The sequence below is a fragment of the Zophobas morio genome, unplaced genomic scaffold (assembly GCF_036711695.1).
Source record: "Zophobas morio isolate AGI-343-1 ecotype UQ-CSIRO unplaced genomic scaffold, CSIRO_AGI_Zmor_V1 ptg000808l, whole genome shotgun sequence".
NCBI classification, from domain to species: Eukaryota; Metazoa; Arthropoda; class Insecta; order Coleoptera; family Tenebrionidae; genus Zophobas; species Zophobas morio.
Genome location: NW_026972911.1, coordinates 30918 through 50466, shown reverse-complemented (window position 1 = coordinate 50466; position 19549 = coordinate 30918). Strand labels below are relative to the sequence as shown.

At 33.4% G+C, this 19549-nt stretch overlaps 1 protein-coding gene across 1 annotated transcript; it reads right to left on the bottom strand.

Annotated features, from left to right (window-relative positions):
* Nucleotides 1–17183: 17183 nt before the first annotated feature.
* Nucleotides 17184–19071, bottom strand: LOC135121967 (uncharacterized). The gene is made up of 3 exons (XM_064046231.1): nucleotides 17941–19071; nucleotides 17816–17897; nucleotides 17184–17761 (listed from the first exon to the last, which is right to left on the bottom strand). The coding sequence occupies exons 1-3, from the start codon at nucleotides 19069–19071 to the stop codon at nucleotides 17184–17186; spliced, it is 1791 nt and encodes a 596-aa protein (XP_063902301.1).
* Nucleotides 19072–19549: the final 478 nt, after the last annotated feature.

Genomic DNA, 19549 nt, shown 5'->3' with positions numbered 1-19549 from the left:
AGTGTGTTTGGTGGCTCAGAACCATCAAAAAACGTTGAAATATTGTTCAAATTCAATAAAAATCGACAAAAATACAGTTTCTAGCTAAAATTTGATGGTTTCGTTGCACTTTCCGAGCCCGTAGGGTATCTGATTGGCTTAAAAGTACAAGAAAACACTTCAAAAGTGACGTTTCTGAAGAATTTTAACAGTTTTCTTGTATCTACGAACGCCAGAATGCATAAAATTGACCTAAACGTCTCCTTTTCCTATTCTGAGTCGATTCTGCATGCTTTAAGTGTGTTTGGTGGCTCAGAACCATCAAAAAACGTTGAAATATAGTTCAAATTCAATAAAAATCGACAAAAATACAGTTTCTAGCTAAAATTTGATGGTTTCGTTGCACTTTCCGAGCCCGTAGGGTATCTGATTGGCTTAAAAGTACAAGAAAACACTTCAAAAGTGACGTTTCTGAAGAATTTTAACAGTTTTCTTGTATCTACGAACGCCAGAATGCATAAAATTGACCTAAACGTTTCCTTTTCCTATTCTGAGTCGATTCTGCATGCTTTAAGTGTGTTTGGTGGCTCAGAACCATCAAAAAACGTTGAAATATAGTTCAAATTCAATAAAAATCGACAAAAATACAGTTTCTAGCTAAAATTTGATGGTTTCGTTGCACTTTCCGAGCCCGTAGGGTATCTGATTGGCTTAAAAGTACAAGAAAACACTTCAAAAGTGACGTTTCTGAAGAATTTTAACAGTTTTCTTGTATCTACGAACGCCAGAATGCATAAAATTGACCTAAACGTCTCCTTTTCCTATTCTGAGTCGATTCTGCATGCTTTAAGTGTGTTTGGTGGCTCAGAACCATCAAAAAACGTTGAAATATAGTTCAAATTCAATAAAAATCGACAAAAATACAGTTTCTAGCTAAAATTTGATGGTTTCGTTGCACTTTCCGAGCCCGTAGGGTATCTGATTGGCTTAAAAGTACAAGAAAACACTTCAAAAGTGACGTTTCTGAAGAATTTTAACAGTTTTCTTGTATCTACGAACGCCAGAATGCATAAAATTGACCTAAACGTCTCCTTTTCCTATTCTGAGTCGATTCTGCATGCTTTAAGTGTGTTTGGTGGCTCAGAACCATCAAAAAACGTTGAAATATAGTTCAAATTCAATAAAAATCGACAAAAATACAGTTTCTAGCTAAAATTTGATGGTTTCGTTGCACTTTCCGAGCCCATAGGGTATCTGATTGGCTTAAAAGTACAAGAAAACACTTCAAAAGTGACGTTTCTGAAGAATTTTAACAGTTTTCTTGTATCTACGAACGCCAGAATGCATAAAATTGACCTAAACGTCTCCTTTTCCTATTTTCTGAGTCGATTCTGCATGCTTTAAGTGCGTTTGGTGGCTCAGAACCATCAAAAAAACGTTGAAATATAGTTCAAATTCAATAAAAATCGACAAAAATACAGTTTCTAGCTAAAATTTGATGGTTTCGTTGCACTTTCCGAGCCCGTAGGGTATCTGATTGGCTTAAAAGTACAAGAAAACACTTCAAAAGTGACGTTTCTGAAGAATTTTAACAGTTTTCTTGTATCTACGAACGCCAGAATGCATAAAATTGACCTAAACATCTCCTTTTCCTATTCTGAGTCGATTCTGCATGCTTTAAGTGTGTTTGGTGGCTCAGAACCATCAAAAAACGTTGAAATATAGTTCAAATTCAATAAAAATCGACAAAAATACAGTTTCTAGCTAAAATTTGATGGTTTCGTTGCACTTTCCGAGCCCGTAGGGTATCTGATTGGCTTAAAAGTACAAGAAAACACTTCAAAAGTGACGTTTCTGAAGAATTTTAACAGTTTTCTTGTATCTACGAACGCCAGAATGCATAAAATTGACCTAAACGTCTCCTTTTCCTATTCTGAGTCGATTCTGCATGCTTTAAGTGTGTTTGGTGGCTCAGAACCATCAAAAAACGTTGAAATATAGTTCAAATTCAATAAAAATCGACAAAAATACAGTTTCTAGCTAAAATTTGATGGTTTCGTTGCACTTTCCGAGCCCGTAGGGTATCTGATTGGCTTAAAAGTACAAGAAAACACTTCAAAAGTGACGTTTCTGAAGAATTTTAACAGTTTTCTTGTATCTACGAACGCCAGAATGCATAAAATTGACCTAAACGTCTCCTTTTCCTATTCTGAGTCGATTCTGCATGCTTTAAGTGTGTTTGGTGGCTCAGAACCATCAAAAAACGTTGAAATATAGTTCAAATTCAATAAAAATCGACAAAAATACAGTTTCTAGCTAAAATTTGATGGTTTCGTTGCACTTTCCGAGCCCGTAGGGTATCTGATTGGCTTAAAAGTACAAGAAAACACTTCAAAAGTGACGTTTCTGAAGAATTTTAACAGTTTTCTTGTATCTACGAACGCCAGAATGCATAAAATTGACCTAAACGTCTCCTTTTCCTATTCTGAGTCGATTCTGCATGCTTTAAGTGTGTTTGGTGGCTCAGAACCATCAAAAAACGTTGAAATATAGTTCAAATTCAATAAAAATCGACAAAAATACTGTTTCTAGCTAAAATTTGATGGTTTCGTTGCACTTTCCGAGCCCGTAGGGTATCTGATTGGCTTAAAAGTACAAGAAAACACTTCAAAAGTGACGTTTCTGAAGAATTTTAACAGTTTTCTTGTATCTACGAACGCCAGAATGCATAAAATTGACCTAAACGTCTCCTTTTCCTATTCTGAGTCGATTCTGCATGCTTTAAGTGTGTTTGGTGGCTCAGAACCATCAAAAAACGATGAAATATAGTTCAAATTCAATAAAAATCGACAAAAATACTGTTTCTAGCTAAAATTTGATGGTTTGGTTGCACTTTCCGAGCCCGTAGGGTATCTGATTGGCTTAAAAGTACAAGAAAACACTTCAAAAGTGACGTTTCTGAAGAATTTTAACAGTTTTCTTGTATCTACGAACGCCAGAATGCATAAAATTGACCTAAACGTCTCCTTTTCCTATTCTGAGTCGATTCTGCATGCTTTAAGTGTGTTTGGTGGCTCAGAACCATCAAAAAACGTTGAAATATAGTTCAAATTCAATAAAAATCGACAAAAATACAGTTTCTAGCTAAAATTTGATGGTTTCGTTGCACTTTCCGAGCCCGTAGGGTATCTGATTGGCTTAAAAGTACAAGAAAACACTTCAAAAGTGACGTTTCTGAAGAATTTTAACAGTTTTCTTGTATCTACGAACGCCAGAATGCATAAAATTGACCTAAACGTCTCCTTTTCCTATTCTGAGTCGATTCTGCATGCTTTAAGTGTGTTTGGTGGCTCAGAACCATCAAAAAACGTTGAAATATAGTTCAAATTCAATAAAAATCGACAAAAATACAGTTTCTAGCTAAAATTTGATGGTTTCGTTGCACTTTCCGAGCCCGTAGGGTATCTGATTGGCTTAAAAGTACAAGAAAACACTTCAAAAGTGACGTTTCTGAAGAATTTTAACAGTTTTCTTGTATCTACGAACGCCAGAATGCATAAAATTGACCTAAACGTCTCCTTTTCCTATTCTGTGTCGATTCTGCATGCTTTAAGTGTGTTTGGTGGCTCAGAACCATCAAAAAACGTTGAAATATAGTTCAAATTCAATAAAAATCGACAAAAATACAGTTTCTAGCTAAAATTTGATGGTTTCGTTGCACTTTCCGAGCCCGTAGGTTATCTGATTGGCTTAAAAGTACAAGAAAACACTTCAAAAGTGACGTTCCTGAAGAATTTTAACAGTTTTCTTGTATCTACGAACGCCAGAATGCATAAAATTGACCTAAACGTCTCCTTTTCCTATTCTGAGTCGATTCTGCATGCTTTAAGTGTGTTTGGTGGCTCAGAACCATCAAAAAACGTTGAAATATAGTTCAAATTCAATAAAAATCGACAAAAATACAGTTTCTAGCTAAAATTTGATGGTTTCGTTGCACTTTCCGAGCCCGTAGGGTATCTGATTGGCTTAAAAGTACAAGAAGACACTTCAAAAGTGACGTTTCTGAAGAATTTTAACAGTTTTCTTGTATCTACGAACGCCAGAATGCATAAAATTGACCTAAACGTCTCCTTTTTCTATTCTGAGTCGATTCTGCATGCTTTAAGTGTGTTTGGTGGCTCAGAACCATCAAAAAACGTTGAAATATAGTTCAAATTCAATAAAAATCGACAAAAATACAGTTTCTAGCTAAAATTTGATGGTTTCGTTGCACTTTCCGAGCCCGTAGGGTATCTGATTGGCTTAAAAGTACAAGAAAACACTTCAAAGGTGACGTTTCTGAAGAATTTTAACAGTTTTCTTGTATCTACGAACGCCAGAATGCATAAAATTGACCTAAACGTCTCCTTTTCCTATTCTGAGTCGATTCTGCATGCTTTAAGTGTGTTTGGTGGCTCAGAACCATCAAAAAACGTTGAAATATAGTTCAAATTCAATAAAAATCGACAAAAATACAGTTTCTAGCTAAAATTTGATGGTTTCGTTGCACTTTCCGAGCCCGTAGGGTATCTGATTGGCTTAAAAGTACAAGAAAACACTTCAAAAGTGACGTTTCTGAAGAATTTTAACAGTTTTCTTGTATCTACGAACGCCAGAATGCATAAAATTGACCTAAACGTCTCCTTTTCCTATTCTGAGTCGATTCTGCATGCTTTAAGTGTGTTTGGTGGCTCAGAACCATCAAAAAACGTTGAAATATAGTTCAAATTCAATAAAAATCGACAAAAATACAGTTTCTAGCTAAAATTTGATGGTTTCGTTGCACTTTCCGAGCCCGTAGGGTATCTGATTGGCTTAAAAGTACAAGAAAACACTTCAAAAGTGACGTTTCTGAAGAATTTTAACAGTTTTCTTGTATCTACGAACGCCAGAATGCATAAAATTGACCTAAACGTCTCCTTTTCCTATTCTGAGTCGATTCTGCATGCTTTAAGTGTGTTTGGTGGCTCAGAACCATCAAAAAACGTTGAAATATAGTTCAAATTCAATAAAAATCGACAAAAATACAGTTTCTAGCTAAAATTTGATGGTTTCGTTGCACTTTCCGAGCCCGTAGGGTATCTGATTGGCTTAAAAGTACAAGAAAACACTTCAAAAGTGACGTTTCTGAAGAATTTTAACAGTTTTCTTGTATCTACGAACGCCAGAATGCATAAAATTGACCTAAACGTCTCCTTTTCCTATTCTGAGTCGATTCTGCATGCTTTAAGTGTGTTTGGTGGCTCAGAACCATCAAAAAACGTTGAAATATAGTTCAAATTCAATAAAAATCGACAAAAATACAGTTTCTAGCTAAAATTTGATGGTTTCGTTGCACTTTCCGAGCCCGTAGGGTATCTGATTGGCTTAAAAGTACAAGAAAACACTTCAAAAGTGACGTTTCTGAAGAATTTTAACAGTTTTCTTGTATCTACGAACGCCAGAATGCATAAAATTGACCTAAACGTCTCCTTTTCCTATTCTGAGTCGATTCTGCATGCTTTAAGTGTGTTTGGTGGCTCTGAACCATCAAAAAACGTTGAAATATAGTTCAAATTCAATAAAAATCGACAAAAATACAGTTTCTAGCTAAAATTTGATGGTTTCGTTGCACTTTCCGAGCCCGTAGGGTATCTGATTGGCTTAAAAGTACAAGAAAACACTTCAAAAGTGACGTTTCTGAAGAATTTTAACAGTTTTCTTGTATCTACGAACGCCAGAATGCATAAAATTGACCTAAACGTCTCCTTTTCCTATTCTGAGTCGATTCTGCATGCTTTAAGTGTGTTTGGTGGCTCAGAACCATCAAAAAACGTTGAAATATAGTTCAAATTCAATAAAAATCGACAAAAATACAGTTTCTAGCTAAAATTTGATGGTTTCGTTGCACTTTCCGAGCCCGTAGGGTATCTGATTGGCTTAAAAGTACAAGAAAACACTTCAAAAGTGACGTTTCTGAAGAATTTTAACAGTTTTCTTGTATCTACGAACGCCAGAATGCATAAAATTGACCTAAACGTCTCCTTTTCCTATTCTGAGTCGATTCTGCATGCTTTAAGTGTGTTTGGTGGCTCAGAACCATCAAAAAACGTTGAAATATAGTTCAAATTCAATAAAAATCGACAAAAATACAGTTTCTAGCTAAAATTTGATGGTTTCGTTGCACTTTCCGAGCCCGTAGGGTATCTGATTGGCTTAAAAGTACAAGAAAACACTTCAAAAGTGACGTTTCTGAAGAATTTTAACAGTTTTCTTGTATCTACGAACGCCAGAATGCATAAAATTGACCTAAACGTCTCCTTTTCCTATTCTGAGTCGATTCTGCATGCTTTAAGTGTGTTTGGTGGCTCAGAACCATCAAAAAACGTTGAAATATAGTTCAAATTCAATAAAAATCGACAAAAATACAGTTTCTAGCTAAAATCTGATGGTTTCGTTGCACTTTCCGAGCCCGTAGGGTATCTGATTGGCTTAAAAGTACAAGAAAACACTTCAAAAGTGACGTTTCTGAAGAATTTTGACAGTTTTCTTGTATCTACGAACGCCAGAATGCATAAAATTGACCTAAACGTCTCCTTTTCCTATTCTGAGTCGATTCTGCATGCTTTAAGTGTGTTTGGTGGCTCAGAACCATCAAAAAACGTTGAAATATTGTTCAAATTCAATAAAAATCGACAAAAATACAGTTTCTAGCTAAAATTTGATGGTTTCGTTGCACTTTCCGAGCCCGTCGGGTATCTGATTGGCTTAAAAGTACAAGAAAACACTTCAAAAGTGACGTTTCTGAAGAATTTTAACAGTTTTCTTGTATCTACGAACGCCAGAATGCATAAAATTGACCTAAACGTTTCCTTTTCCTATTCTGAGTCGATTCTGCATGCTTTAAGTGTGTTTGGTGGCTCAGAACCATCAAAAAACGTTGAAATATAGTTCAAATTCAATAAAAATCGACAAAAATACAGTTTCTAGCTAAAATTTGATGGTTTCGTTGCACTTTCCGAGCCCGTAGGGTATCTGATTGGCTTAAAAGTACAAGAAAACACTTCAAAAGTGACGTTTCTGAAGAATTTTAACAGTTTTCTTGTATCTACGAACGCCAGAATGCATAAAATTGACCTAAACGTCTCCTTTTCCTATTCTGAGTCGATTCTGCATGCTTTAAGTGTGTTTGGTGGCTCAGAACCATCAAAAAACGTTGAAATATAGTTCAAATTCAATAAAAATCGACAAAAATACAGTTTCTAGCTAAAATTTGATGGTTTCGTTGCACTTTCCGAGCCCGTAGGGTATCTGATTGGCTTAAAAGTACAAGAAAACACTTCAAAAGTGACGTTTCTGAAGAATTTTAACAGTTTTCTTGTATCTACGAACGCCAGAATGCATAAAATTGACCTAAACGTCTCCTTTTCCTATTCTGAGTCGATTCTGCATGCTTTAAGTGTGTTTGGTGGCTCAGAACCATCAAAAAACGTTGAAATATAGTTCAAATTCAATAAAAATCGACAAAAATACAGTTTCTAGCTAAAATTTGATGGTTTCGTTGCACTTTCCGAGCCCGTAGGGTATCTGATTGGCTTAAAAGTACAAGAAAACACTTCAAAAGTGACGTTTCTGAAGAATTTTAACAGTTTTCTTGTATCTACGAACGCCAGAATGCATAAAATTGACCTAAACGTCTCCTTTTCCTATTCTGAGTCGATTCTGCATGCTTTAAGTGTGTTTGGTGGCTCAGAACCATCAAAAAACGTTGAAATATAGTTCAAATTCAATAAAAATCGACAAAAATACAGTTTCTAGCTAAAATTTGCTGGTTTCGTTGCACTTTCCGAGCCCGTAGGGTATCTGATTGGCTTAAAAGTACAAGAAAACACTTCAAAAGTGACGTTTCTGAAGAATTTTAACAGTTTTCTTGTATCTACGAACGCCAGAATGCATAAAATTGACCTAAACGTCTCCTTTTCCTATTCGATTCTGCATGCTTTAAGTGTGTTTGGTGGCTCAGAACCATCAAAAAACGTTGAAATATAGTTCAAATTCAATAAAAATCGACAAAAATACAGTTTCTAGCTAAAATTTGAAGGTTCCGTTGCACTTTCCGAGCCCGTAGGGTATCTGATTGGCTTAAAAGTACAAGAAAACACTTCAAAAGTGACGTTTCTGAAGAATTTTAACAGTTTTCTTGTATCTACGAACGCCAGAATGCATAAAATTGACCTAAACGTCTCCTTTTCCTATTCTGAGTCGATTCTGCATGAGTAGTTATATAGTGGGGCTCCTGGCTCAGGTCAAATGAGGTCAACCCGAGCTAGGAGCCCCACAACTTTTGATCGAGCGGTCATTGATCTTTTTGGTCGACAATTGACTCTTTGTGTATGAACGTGACTGACCTCGGCGTTGACCTTGCTTTGTCATCGCCTTGTGCTCGATCGATCTGACTCTATGTCCGTAGTCAGGTTGGCCGAGCGGTTTAAAGCGTCAGATTTAAGCTCTGATTCTCGAAAGAGAGCGTGGGTTCGAATCCCACACCTGACAGTTTTTTTTTATATGCAGTTCTACAGTTTTGTTTTGCTTTTAAATGAAACACAATTTAATATTACGTCATTTATTGAGGAAATATTTCATACAACCAATTGTATAGACACTTAGCATTATTTAAAGAACAGTAACATTTTTTATTGTTAGATATATGATTATCACATGATGGGATTTCTTTAGGCAATTTCACACAGTCTTCAATTGTTTCGAGGTTCACAACTTTGGGGCAGTCTTTTCCTAGCGTTTCCATGAGATAATTTTCTTTACATTTTCCTTTTACATATAAGACCTCCACTCCATGTTCCTTGATGTATTTGAGCAAAATTTCTTTTGCAAATATCTGATCCTTGGAGCCGTCATTAAATCTCAACATGTGATGGTAACGTTCTAGATATCTGGCTTGTTTCTTGGTTTTTTCATCGAGTTCGTTGAATTGTTTGGTGGATTTGAATGTTTCATGTATTGTGTTAATTCCATCGTATATCGTAAGTTCTTTTACAATGAATTCTTGCAGAGTAAAACCTTGTACGTCAACTACAACCAACTTCATCTTGTCAATTATTTCGACTGACTGAGAAGAAAGCGACTATGCAATTGTTTTTCTATCAATCCAACTATTGTGGGTGCTATTAAATCCTAACCACTTGACATACAGTTGGTTGCCTTTCTTTTTTAAAACTTTTTCAACGAGATACACACCTGGATGCTTAACTTTTAGTAGTTCCATTTCATAGAAGCCACCTAAAATGTTTTCACCCTTTTCATCTTTCAAAAAATATGTGATGGGATTAGTGAGATTAATTTTCCTTATTACGAAAATTTCATTTGACCAATTGGGTGTGTATCCCTTATCAAAGATTCCACGATATTTACTTATTCTTACGTTGTCACCAACTGTAAATTTTTGTTTATTGCTAACTATTTTAATGCGAGTATAAGCAGCTTTTAGAATAGCTTTCTCATTACTTTTGTTAACTTGTGAGGGTTTCATTTTTATAGTACGATGATAAGAATTATTATATTGATGTACCACATTTGGCAATAAATCTAACCATTTATAATTTCCTTGCAAACTAAATTCTTTCCACATTAAATTTTTCAATGTGCGATTTACTCTTTCAACGATTGAGGCTTTTTTTAAACTGTAAACACTGTAATGATTAATTTTGTATTTTTTCATAAGATTTTGAAACTTTATATTATAGAATTCTTTTCCTTGATCTGTTTGTAAATTTTTGGGTAACCATACGATCTTGGATAAAATTGTTTCCATTGCAGTGGTTATTTGTTGAGAATCTTTCGATTTTACTGGAACAGCCCACACATATTTTGAGAAACAGTCAATAACAATAAGTATATATTTGTATCCTCTATTTGTCTTAGCATACGGTATCATTTCCACTAAATCTGCTTGTAATGTTTCGTTAATACCCTTAATTATCACCTTACGTCGTGTAAAATTAATTCTTACAGGTTTGTGCAGTTCTGCAACAATATCTCTTTTAATGGGAGTTGGTTCATACACCTTCTTGCGCTTCATTTTTATTGCTCTTGTGTTTATAATATGCTTTCTCGGACGTAACTAATGATTCTTCAAAATTCACAGGGCATTTTATTATCATTTCTGCGAACAAATCTGGTACATTTTCTGTTTTATTGAAGACATATTTGAACGAGATACGGTCACCGTTACGTAATGAAAGTCCTTCCATTTCTTCTTTATTAAATATTTTGTTATTTACACAAATATTTATTTCATTGCTAGTAATATTTAATTTTGCAATTGAACCAATTTCTAAAGGAAACGTGTAGTGAGTTTCTTTAGACTTTAATATGTACGTGTTTTCGATGGTTTCAGCTGACTCGAAGTGAAATATTAGATTATAGAACATATAGTTCGAAATAGTAATCATAGCATCGTCAACTGAATCTGAAAGTTTAGTATGTTTCAGCAAATGACGTCCGAATTTATCCAGAGTCATATTAAGCAATAATTTTAGCTTCGCGTAGTTCTTCTATTATAGAAACGATTTCGTTTTGGTGACCTGAGTGGCCTGCTGTCTGGGAAGCGACTAACAACTTCAGTCTTTCAACTAATTCATTTGGATCTTCCCAATACACATAATCAACTTTATTTGCGTTTACTTCTTTAAACAATACTTGACCACCTTTCTTCGGCTTTTTATACTTCGTGAGAGTTGAGAACAATGGTCCTATAATATTTTTGTATTTCATAGAACTTGTACCCAATATTCGATCATTTTCATCGAAATTTCTTCGATATGCATTAGTTTTTTCTAGAATTTTTTTGTATATTTCTTTGTCTTCCACAGTAAAATGAATAGGCTTCTTTTTAAAAATGAGTTCATAAATTCCAGGCGTCCCTTTAAATATCTCATTATCTATTTTTATATCTGGACCTACAAATTGTACCTCCTTCGAACCAATGTAAAATTTCTCTGAGAACGTGTCATGTCTTACGCCTGTTCTGTGATCAAATTTACTTTCTGTATCGTGATGCATTTCGTCAATATATTTTCTCGGTAATTCATCAAAATCATTTAAATATTCGTTGTAAACATCTGTATCAACGATGTTTTTAATATAATTTTTACTTAATTGAACAGATTTTTCAAGAACTTCATCGAAGTTGTAATTATCATTGTCTTTTTCGGGAATGTATTCGAACACATTGTTCTGTGCATCTGTTTTATTTATTGATTCCTCGAAATCTCCCTGTGACAGAATATCATATTTTGAACTAATCGGACTCATTCCTTGTTCTTTTTCGTTTTTGATTGTATCGATTCTTTTCACAAGGTTAGTAACTTTTGTAGCAATTCTTTTTTGTCTTGGTGTGAAAATTTCTTCTTGCATTGGTGTATTATTGATAGTTTTTTTGGCACGAACAGGAGATAGAATTGTATTTTCCAACTTTCGCTTTGTTGGTGTACTGTGCTCAATGTTCGATGCATTTTTTGTTTTCACATCTTGATTACTTTTTATTGCAGATTCACTTCTTCTCTCAATTAATGTTTCCAAATGTTTGGTAAGGGGTTCATACTTTTTTTCTTCATTTCTTTGAGTTGCTTTAATTAGTTCTAATTTTCTTTGTAAATCTTTTCTTTTCTTAATCAGTTTCTTTTTTAAATCAAGCACATCTGATATTTTCGAATCCATGTCTCCTAAGACTTTCGAAAATACAAATAAACTGAATCAATCTATTTGAATTAAAGGCTTATATACGTATGCAACATTTCACAAACATTCTATAAAAAAAGACTAGTTTTTTTTTTTTTTCATATTTCAATAGTATAGATGCACATGTTTTGTTTTGTAATGATCTCTTATATGATCTTTATAATAGCAATATATACAGGGTAAGTTAGGGGTATCTGTTTCACCTCCACATTTTGGACATTTATATTTTACAGGAACTGGCATGTTGACTGTTTAAGATACTTTTATATACTGAAATTATGAAAATGGGTCAATGAAATTATCAAATCCTTTTCTAAACCTACCACTACGAATTTCGTTCTCTTTATCGACTACTAAAAATTCATAACTATTTTGCCAGCAAAATGAACACATTTCTTTAAATTTATCAAATGTGATATCAGTACCGATATGATCATCATAAATATGACGCAAGTTTAAATTATCTTGCTTAAATAAAATAATAAAATTTGCGTTGTCTCTTATTAGATGTTTAGGAATACATGTGTATGTTTGACATAAATAAAAACAATCTATATTTCTGTGTCGTCCCATGCTAAAATATTCTTTCATTAAATTTTGCTTGTCACATGCCACGTCGTCAAAAATGAAGACAGAATTAGTTTTAGCTTTGTGCGCTGGTGGTATGTTGTTATTGTCGAAATTGCTAAAACTATAAAAATTTATACCTTTAATAGGTTTTAGAAGATTTTCCAAATATTGATATTTTGGTTGGAAAAGAGATTTAGAATACACGTAGACATTTTCAAATCTTAAACCATTTGGATGTTCGATTAAACCTATCATAACATTGGTTTTTCCGCAATTAGACGGTCCGACAATAATACATCTTACTGTCGATGGTAAAAGATCTCCGTGTCTTTTATTCTCACTGTTAATTTTGATATCGTTATTGCTTATCGGCAATTTAAGGTTTTGAGGGATCAAACGCATTTCGACATCTAATTAAGAAACCGACATGTGGAGGGGTATAAATACTAAATTTTTCTACGATTCCGTTAGTATTTTAGCTGAAACGAAAGTTTGAGTATAAATGAAGATTACGAAGCGAACAAGGAACAGTCGTCGTAGTGAGACCTACAGAAAAACATATTGTGGACGTGGGATCGTAAATTCGGTTATTAATAAATTACCGTTTGAACTTCATATTCCGGGTTATAACTTTTGTGGACCAGGAACTAAATTAGAAAAACGATTAGCAAGAGGAGATAAAGGTCGAAATCAATTAGACGAAGCTTGCAAATTTCACGATATAGCTTACAGTGAACATAAAGATTTGGAAAATCGACATAAAGCCGATAAAGTTCTATTAGATAAAGCAAAACTTAGACTACGTTCTTCGGACGCATCTTTCGGCGAAAAAGCTGCTGCTTTAGGTGTTGCGGCTGCTATGAAAGCTAAAATAAAACTTGGTATGGGTTGTCGAATCAAAAGAAAAACTGTTAGACGTGGAAAGGCCTTGAATTTTAACGTTTTAAGAAAATCCGCCAGGCTTGCTTTAAAAAATAAGAAATTTAAGAATATGAACGATGCTGTTAAAGTGGCCATGAGAGCAGTAAAATCATCAAAAGGAAGAAAGAGAGTGAGACCTCTTCGTCACAGACGTATAATACCCATACCGAAAAGTGGTGGATTTTTACCTCTGCTACCAATATTTGCCGCTTTAGGCGCTCTGGGATCTTTAGGTGGTGGTGCAGCAGCCGTTGCAAAAGCTGTTAACGATGCTAAATCAGCCAAAGAACAGTTGAAAGAAAACCAAAGACACAATCAGAAAATGGAGTCGATAGCTGTAGGAAAGTCAGGGAGTGGATTATATTTGAAACCATATAAAAGAGGATATGGTCTTTTTTTAGCCCCATCAAAATTTCAAAAGAACTCCCGATAAATCTTCCAAAACATGCTCTCACCAACATCGACATTTGCAAATATGTAAAGCGTTTGAAAATTCCTGGCTTCAGAGGAGTTTTTATGAAAGATTCGCTTCCAAATAAAGTGCACCTTAATGAGTGTGGTATATTAAATCTAGACAATAAGGAAGGTTCTGGAACACATTGGACAGCTTATAAAAAAACTCGAAATGAAGCTATATACTTCGATAGTTATGGAGATTTGAGGCCACCTCTTGAACTGATCAAATATTTACAGAGCAAAGGTTCCTGTAATATAGTATATAATCATCAAGCTTTACAGACTTTTAAAACTATTAATTGTGGACATTTATGTCTACAATTTCTATATAACTGTTACAAATAAGATTGTTCGAAGTTAGAACGTTTTAGTTCAATTGATAGTGTCGTTGAAGCAAGTACTACGATGTCGAACGTATTTTCATTGGATGGAAACAGTTCTGTACTTTCGAGCAGATACTATCCACCAATTATCTTAGAAGATTATAACTATGCTTTAGGATTAGAAAGTTTGGTTACTTGGAATTCTTTTCCAAATATCGATAACAATAATAACAAATTTTATTTTTTTACAGCAGACAAAAAAGAGCATTATATAGAAATTCCCGAGGGTTCTTATGAGATAGAAGACATTGAGTCGTATTTAAATAAAGAAATCAAAAACTATATGGAACATTATTTTCAATACCAAACTGACGAATACGGAAATAGAATAAAGAAATTTAAAATGTCAACACCAAACTTAATAATCAGAGGAAATAATAATACATTAAAATCGGAAGTTAAATGTACCCTTGATATAAATTTTTCAAGAAAGGATTCCTTAGGAAGTTTATTAGGATTTAAGAACAACATTCTGAAAGCGCATAAAACTCATATCAGATTTTCCAGCAAAAATTTTAAAAGTGAATGCTCTTTGCGTTTATTGTAATATAGTAACTGGTTCATATAAGAACGGAAATCCCGTTCACGTAATACATCAATTTTTTCCAACAGTACCTCCCGGTTATAAAATAGTGGAGCGACCATTAAATGTAATATATCTACCAATTAATACGAAACAAATAGATGAGATAATCGTTAAAATAACAGATCAAGAAGGAAATATTGTTAGTTTTAGAGGTGAGGAGGTGGGTGTACGTTTGCATCTTAAGAAGCTCACGTGATGGGTATTATTTTTAATGAAAATCTAAAAAACCGAAATTCGGTATATATAAATAGGACGATGAAAAGAAAATCAGTCAGTCCTTCTACAAGGATCAAACGTTTAACATTAGGGAATCGTAGATTTCTTGAATCTCTAGGATTAACGGTTTTGAAATAATATTTTTATCCAGTATAAAAAACAGCAATGAATTTTGAAATATTAAACGTAAACGAAAAAGCTGCATATGATCATTCAATTTATTATGGAGAAAGACATACACACTTGCCTTATTCTAACAGTTCATATAACTATGATGATGAAATAAGAATTCCTATTGAACATCAAGATTTATACACTTTTCCTCATTTGAGTACATTGCATATAGAGGGTAAGATTATTGTGAAAAATGAAATCGACGAAATTGTACAGAAACCAGAAATCAAATTTGTAAATAATGGCGTTCTTTTGTTGTTTAATCAAATAAGATATGAAATTGCTGGAGTCGTTGTGGATAGTATTAGAAACCCAGGGTTAGCGTCCACCATGAAAGGATATGTAACGTATAACAGTAATGAAAGCGTAGCTCTAGAGAATGCTGGATGGTTTCCTAAAAAAGATTCGAATATAATTAAAGAAAATGGAACTTTTGAAGTTTCGATTCCATTAAAAATAATTTTTGGCTTTTGCGAAGATTTCAAAAAGGCTATTTTGAATGTAAGACAAGAGCTTGTTTTAGTTCGTTCTAATACCGATGTAAATGCTTTAATTTCTTCAAATGATAAATACAAAATTAAAGTAGAACTTAGTAAAATATGCTGGAAAATGCATCACTTGTCCGTGTCCGATGCCGAAAGGATCGCCTTGATCGATATTGTAAGGAGCAACAGGGAATTGGATATTATGTTTAGAAGTAAAGAATTACATGAATTTGCGCCACCAGTTCAATCGATAACTAATACTTGGACTATTAAAACTTCCTTAGAAAAACCTCAGTACATACTTTTTGCATTGCAACAGGGAAGAAAAAATCAATTGAAGAAAAACTACAGTCAATTTGATCATTGTAATCTGAGAGATGTAAAATTGTATCTTAACGATACCATGTATCCCTACGACAACTTGAATGTTGATTTCACAAATAATCGTTATGCAATTCTCTATGATATGTTTAAAGAGTTCCAGACATCGTTCTTATCCAAAACTAGCGAGCCATTATTCGATAAGGATGAATTTAAAGAAAAGACACCCATAGTAGTAATCGACTGTTCTAAACAAACGGAAGCTTTGAAGAGAGGCCCCGTTACAATTACTTTGTGGTTTGAAACGACCTCAGGTATTCCAGCAGACACCACAGCCTACTGTCTTATTCTTCACGACCGAATGGTAAAATACATTCCTGCACAAGATGTCGTCAGAGTGTTGTGAATAATTTAATATGTTACTGTATTTAAAATTAATGTATTATGTTTGAGGGGTAAATAAAACTACATATACAACCATTTTTGTGTATTTTATTTATGACAACCAAAAATTACATCTAAAGTTTTCTTATAATCGTCTAATTTAATTGAGGGCCATCTTGCTGCATCTGGTCCTTCGGTCCATCCTAATGGTAATTCAGGATTAGCTTCGCCTTTGACAATGTTCTTTTTGAGCCAGGTGAAAATTCTTTTGTGCTCCTGATTTTCAGAGGGCTTAAATGTGAAGGAATCGTAATTGATTATCGTTAGAGCCTCAAAGAATGTAGTGAGTGCTTTGTGATTTGCCAAATATGCAGCTCGACACATAAATTCGTCAACACATTGCTCGATCCGTCGGTAATTTTTCTGGATATTTTCAACAGGATAGAAGATATCCCCCAGATTCTGCCAGCGATGATCACTTAATAACTTATAAATAAAAGATTTATAAACTAGTGAATTATCAAGGTAGTTGGTGGTCATTAAAAACTCCAAAGAAGCATAATTTAAATTTTCAATGTTGTCTCTTTCACATATATTTAGAAATGCATCAATATAACTGTCAAGAGATTGTTTCTTTTGTAGGAGTACACATATGTCAAGAGTAAAAAAACCAACTTCATTTTCAGCAATCCATTTAAATACTTCATCCGGTACAATAAATTCTGCTTTTTCAATAATGTAAAGGAACAAATTTAATTTTGTCCTATCATTCGCAGCGGCGCGAAGATAAATTTTATACACATTTTCGGATGCACAAAATGCTTGCAAATCAACAAATTGTCTCAAGTCAGACATTGTAGTAATGTGAAATCACCAACATCGAATAAATCATCAGCTAACTTATACTGCTTTTATATTATAATTCCCCACTCTTCACATTTCTGGTGGCGAAATATGATATCCCCAAGGTCGCGTATCCGTTGCAAATCTTGTAACAATTCTCTTATCATCATTATGGCTGAGAACTATTTTCTCCTGTTTTATTGTGTAAACAATATGATGTTTTGATTTGATGAGATTTTGGGACTTTTCGTAATTTCGGCTATTAAATAAGCATTCTTTATAATTTTCGAATGTTATTGTTTTAAGTGAAGCTTTCGTACTACCTTTGGATTTCTTAATTACTTTTTTATTAAAATCATCCTTTGCAACTCTATATGCATACATTTTCGATCTGAGACCCACAAATTCTAACATAATCTTACCGTTATTTTCATCTTTCATCAAACCTGGCACTTTTTTATTTTTTTGTTCTATACCATAAACATTATACAAATCATAGTCTGAAGTATCAAACCGATGAGAATCTTTCTTAATATATTCGTATATATCACCTACATGAAATTCGTAAATTAGACTGTCAGTGTCGGTGTAAAGCAACTTTGCATTATTGTTAAATGTTTCCTTAATATAACCATAGTGGAATTCATAGAGAAAAGTTTTAGAAATATCTAAAATACAAAAACCGACATAAATTGGTTTATTTAAAAACACCTCTAATTTACTCATTTCGATGATAGCTGAATCATCATCAAATACAACGGAACTGTGAAAATTTGAATTCATAGAGAAAAGTTTTAGAAATATCTAAAATACAAAAACCGACATAAATTGGTTTATTTAAAAACACCTCTAATTTACTCATTTCGATGATAGCTGAATCGTCATCAAATACAACGGAACTGTGAAAATTTGGTTTAGAAATAAGAGAACGAACTCCCCATCGTCCCTCCCATTTACTGACCAATCGAATATCCCTATGTTTTCGAACATTTTCCATGCATTTACCATAAATAGCGTTAATCATTAATTTAAAAAAATCTTTTTCAAAATCGTTCTTCGCTTGCTGTCTAAGCCTTGTATTTAAGTCTATATATTCCTTTAACCACGCAGACTGTTCGAATTTAAGAACACGATGTACACATTTTATTTTCATACCAAATTTTATATACATTTTTAAATTCCTATAATGTATAACATAATTTTTCTTAGGATATAAAGTCAATAACAACTTTTTAAGTTTAGACCTTGAAATGGGAGGTATCATGTGCTCTGGAGCTAAAGGTAAATCGCTATGTATTTCATGCAAATCTACTGGATAATCCAAATCGCATTCAATAATATAACCAGTTGTGGAATTATCAGAAGTATCTAAGATATCTGAAATATTGAAATTTTCTACAAATTCAAATTTCCTATACGGTAAACATTGAGACATTGCCGCTCCGTAAAGGTTATTAACATCAAAATACATTAAATAGGTACTATCTTGTGAAGGATCATATTCGTCTTTATTCATGTACTTATTATTGGCTTTACCGTATCTATTAGAACACTGGGAAACTCCACCTCTAATACCTCTCTCGACAAAAAGGACTTTATCTATATCCGTTAAGAGTTCTAGTTTAATTTTTGTCGTTTTTAACATGGCATCAAATGTTAAGCCTGGTGCAGTATAATAATGTAAGGGATCAAGTTGATAAGTATATAAACACGTAGTTCGAAATGCTTCGAATACGTCGGATAGAAGAAGCACATCTGTTTTTAAATATAAATCGGAATATTCTCCTAATGTACGAATATTGAAAGTATTCCAAACTTTGATAGCGTGAGAATAATCTTCATCTTTAATATCTTGTTCGTATAAGCGGCTATAAAAATCCTTTTTTTCGGGAAGTTTTGTTTCAAGGAGTTTCTCCCAGGAATTTATATAATCATAAGGAAACACTCCTTTTCTGTTTAACAAATAAAATTCTTCCATATTATTACAATTTGTCTGAGTAATAATTTTTTGTGAATTATCTAAATTGGAAGAAAGCTTGTCTAAACTGTAGGGCATAAATCTGAAAGAATCAATAAATCGTAAACTAACTTTTGTATCATCGACAAATTTAGTAAATGAAATATATCTTTCTTTATTGATGGGAAGCAATTTAATGTCACCTTTTATTGAATTTGAAAGTTCTTTAATAAAAAAATGTGCGTCATATCCACTCATATTATGAAACACCACAGGTATAACACAAATATCTTTATAATTTAAATTACAATTCTGATGTGCAGCACCCCTATACATTCCAGTTAAGTGATTATGATCGCGCACTTTAACGTTATTTTCTGAAAATGTTTTTTTACATATATGACATATTTGTGAGGATTCAAACTGCTCACGTTCTTGTGTAGTTAATTTTTCCATAGAAATAATGTTTTGAAATTTGTTGTTACAAAAATGAGCCAAT

Excerpts from the sequence above, each read along its gene's own strand:
- LOC135121967 (XM_064046231.1), bottom strand. The coding sequence starts at position 19,071 with ATGGAAGAATTTTATTTGTTAAACAGAAAAGGAGTGTTTCCTTATGAT. Across the intron at positions 17,898-17,940 it reads TCGAAATGAGTAAATTAGAG|ATATTTCTAAAACTTTTCTC; the intron begins GTGTTTTTAAAT and ends TTTGTATTTTAG. Across the intron at positions 17,762-17,815 it reads TTCAGCTATCATCGAAATGA|ATATTTCTAAAACTTTTCTC; the intron begins GTAAATTAGAGG and ends TTTGTATTTTAG.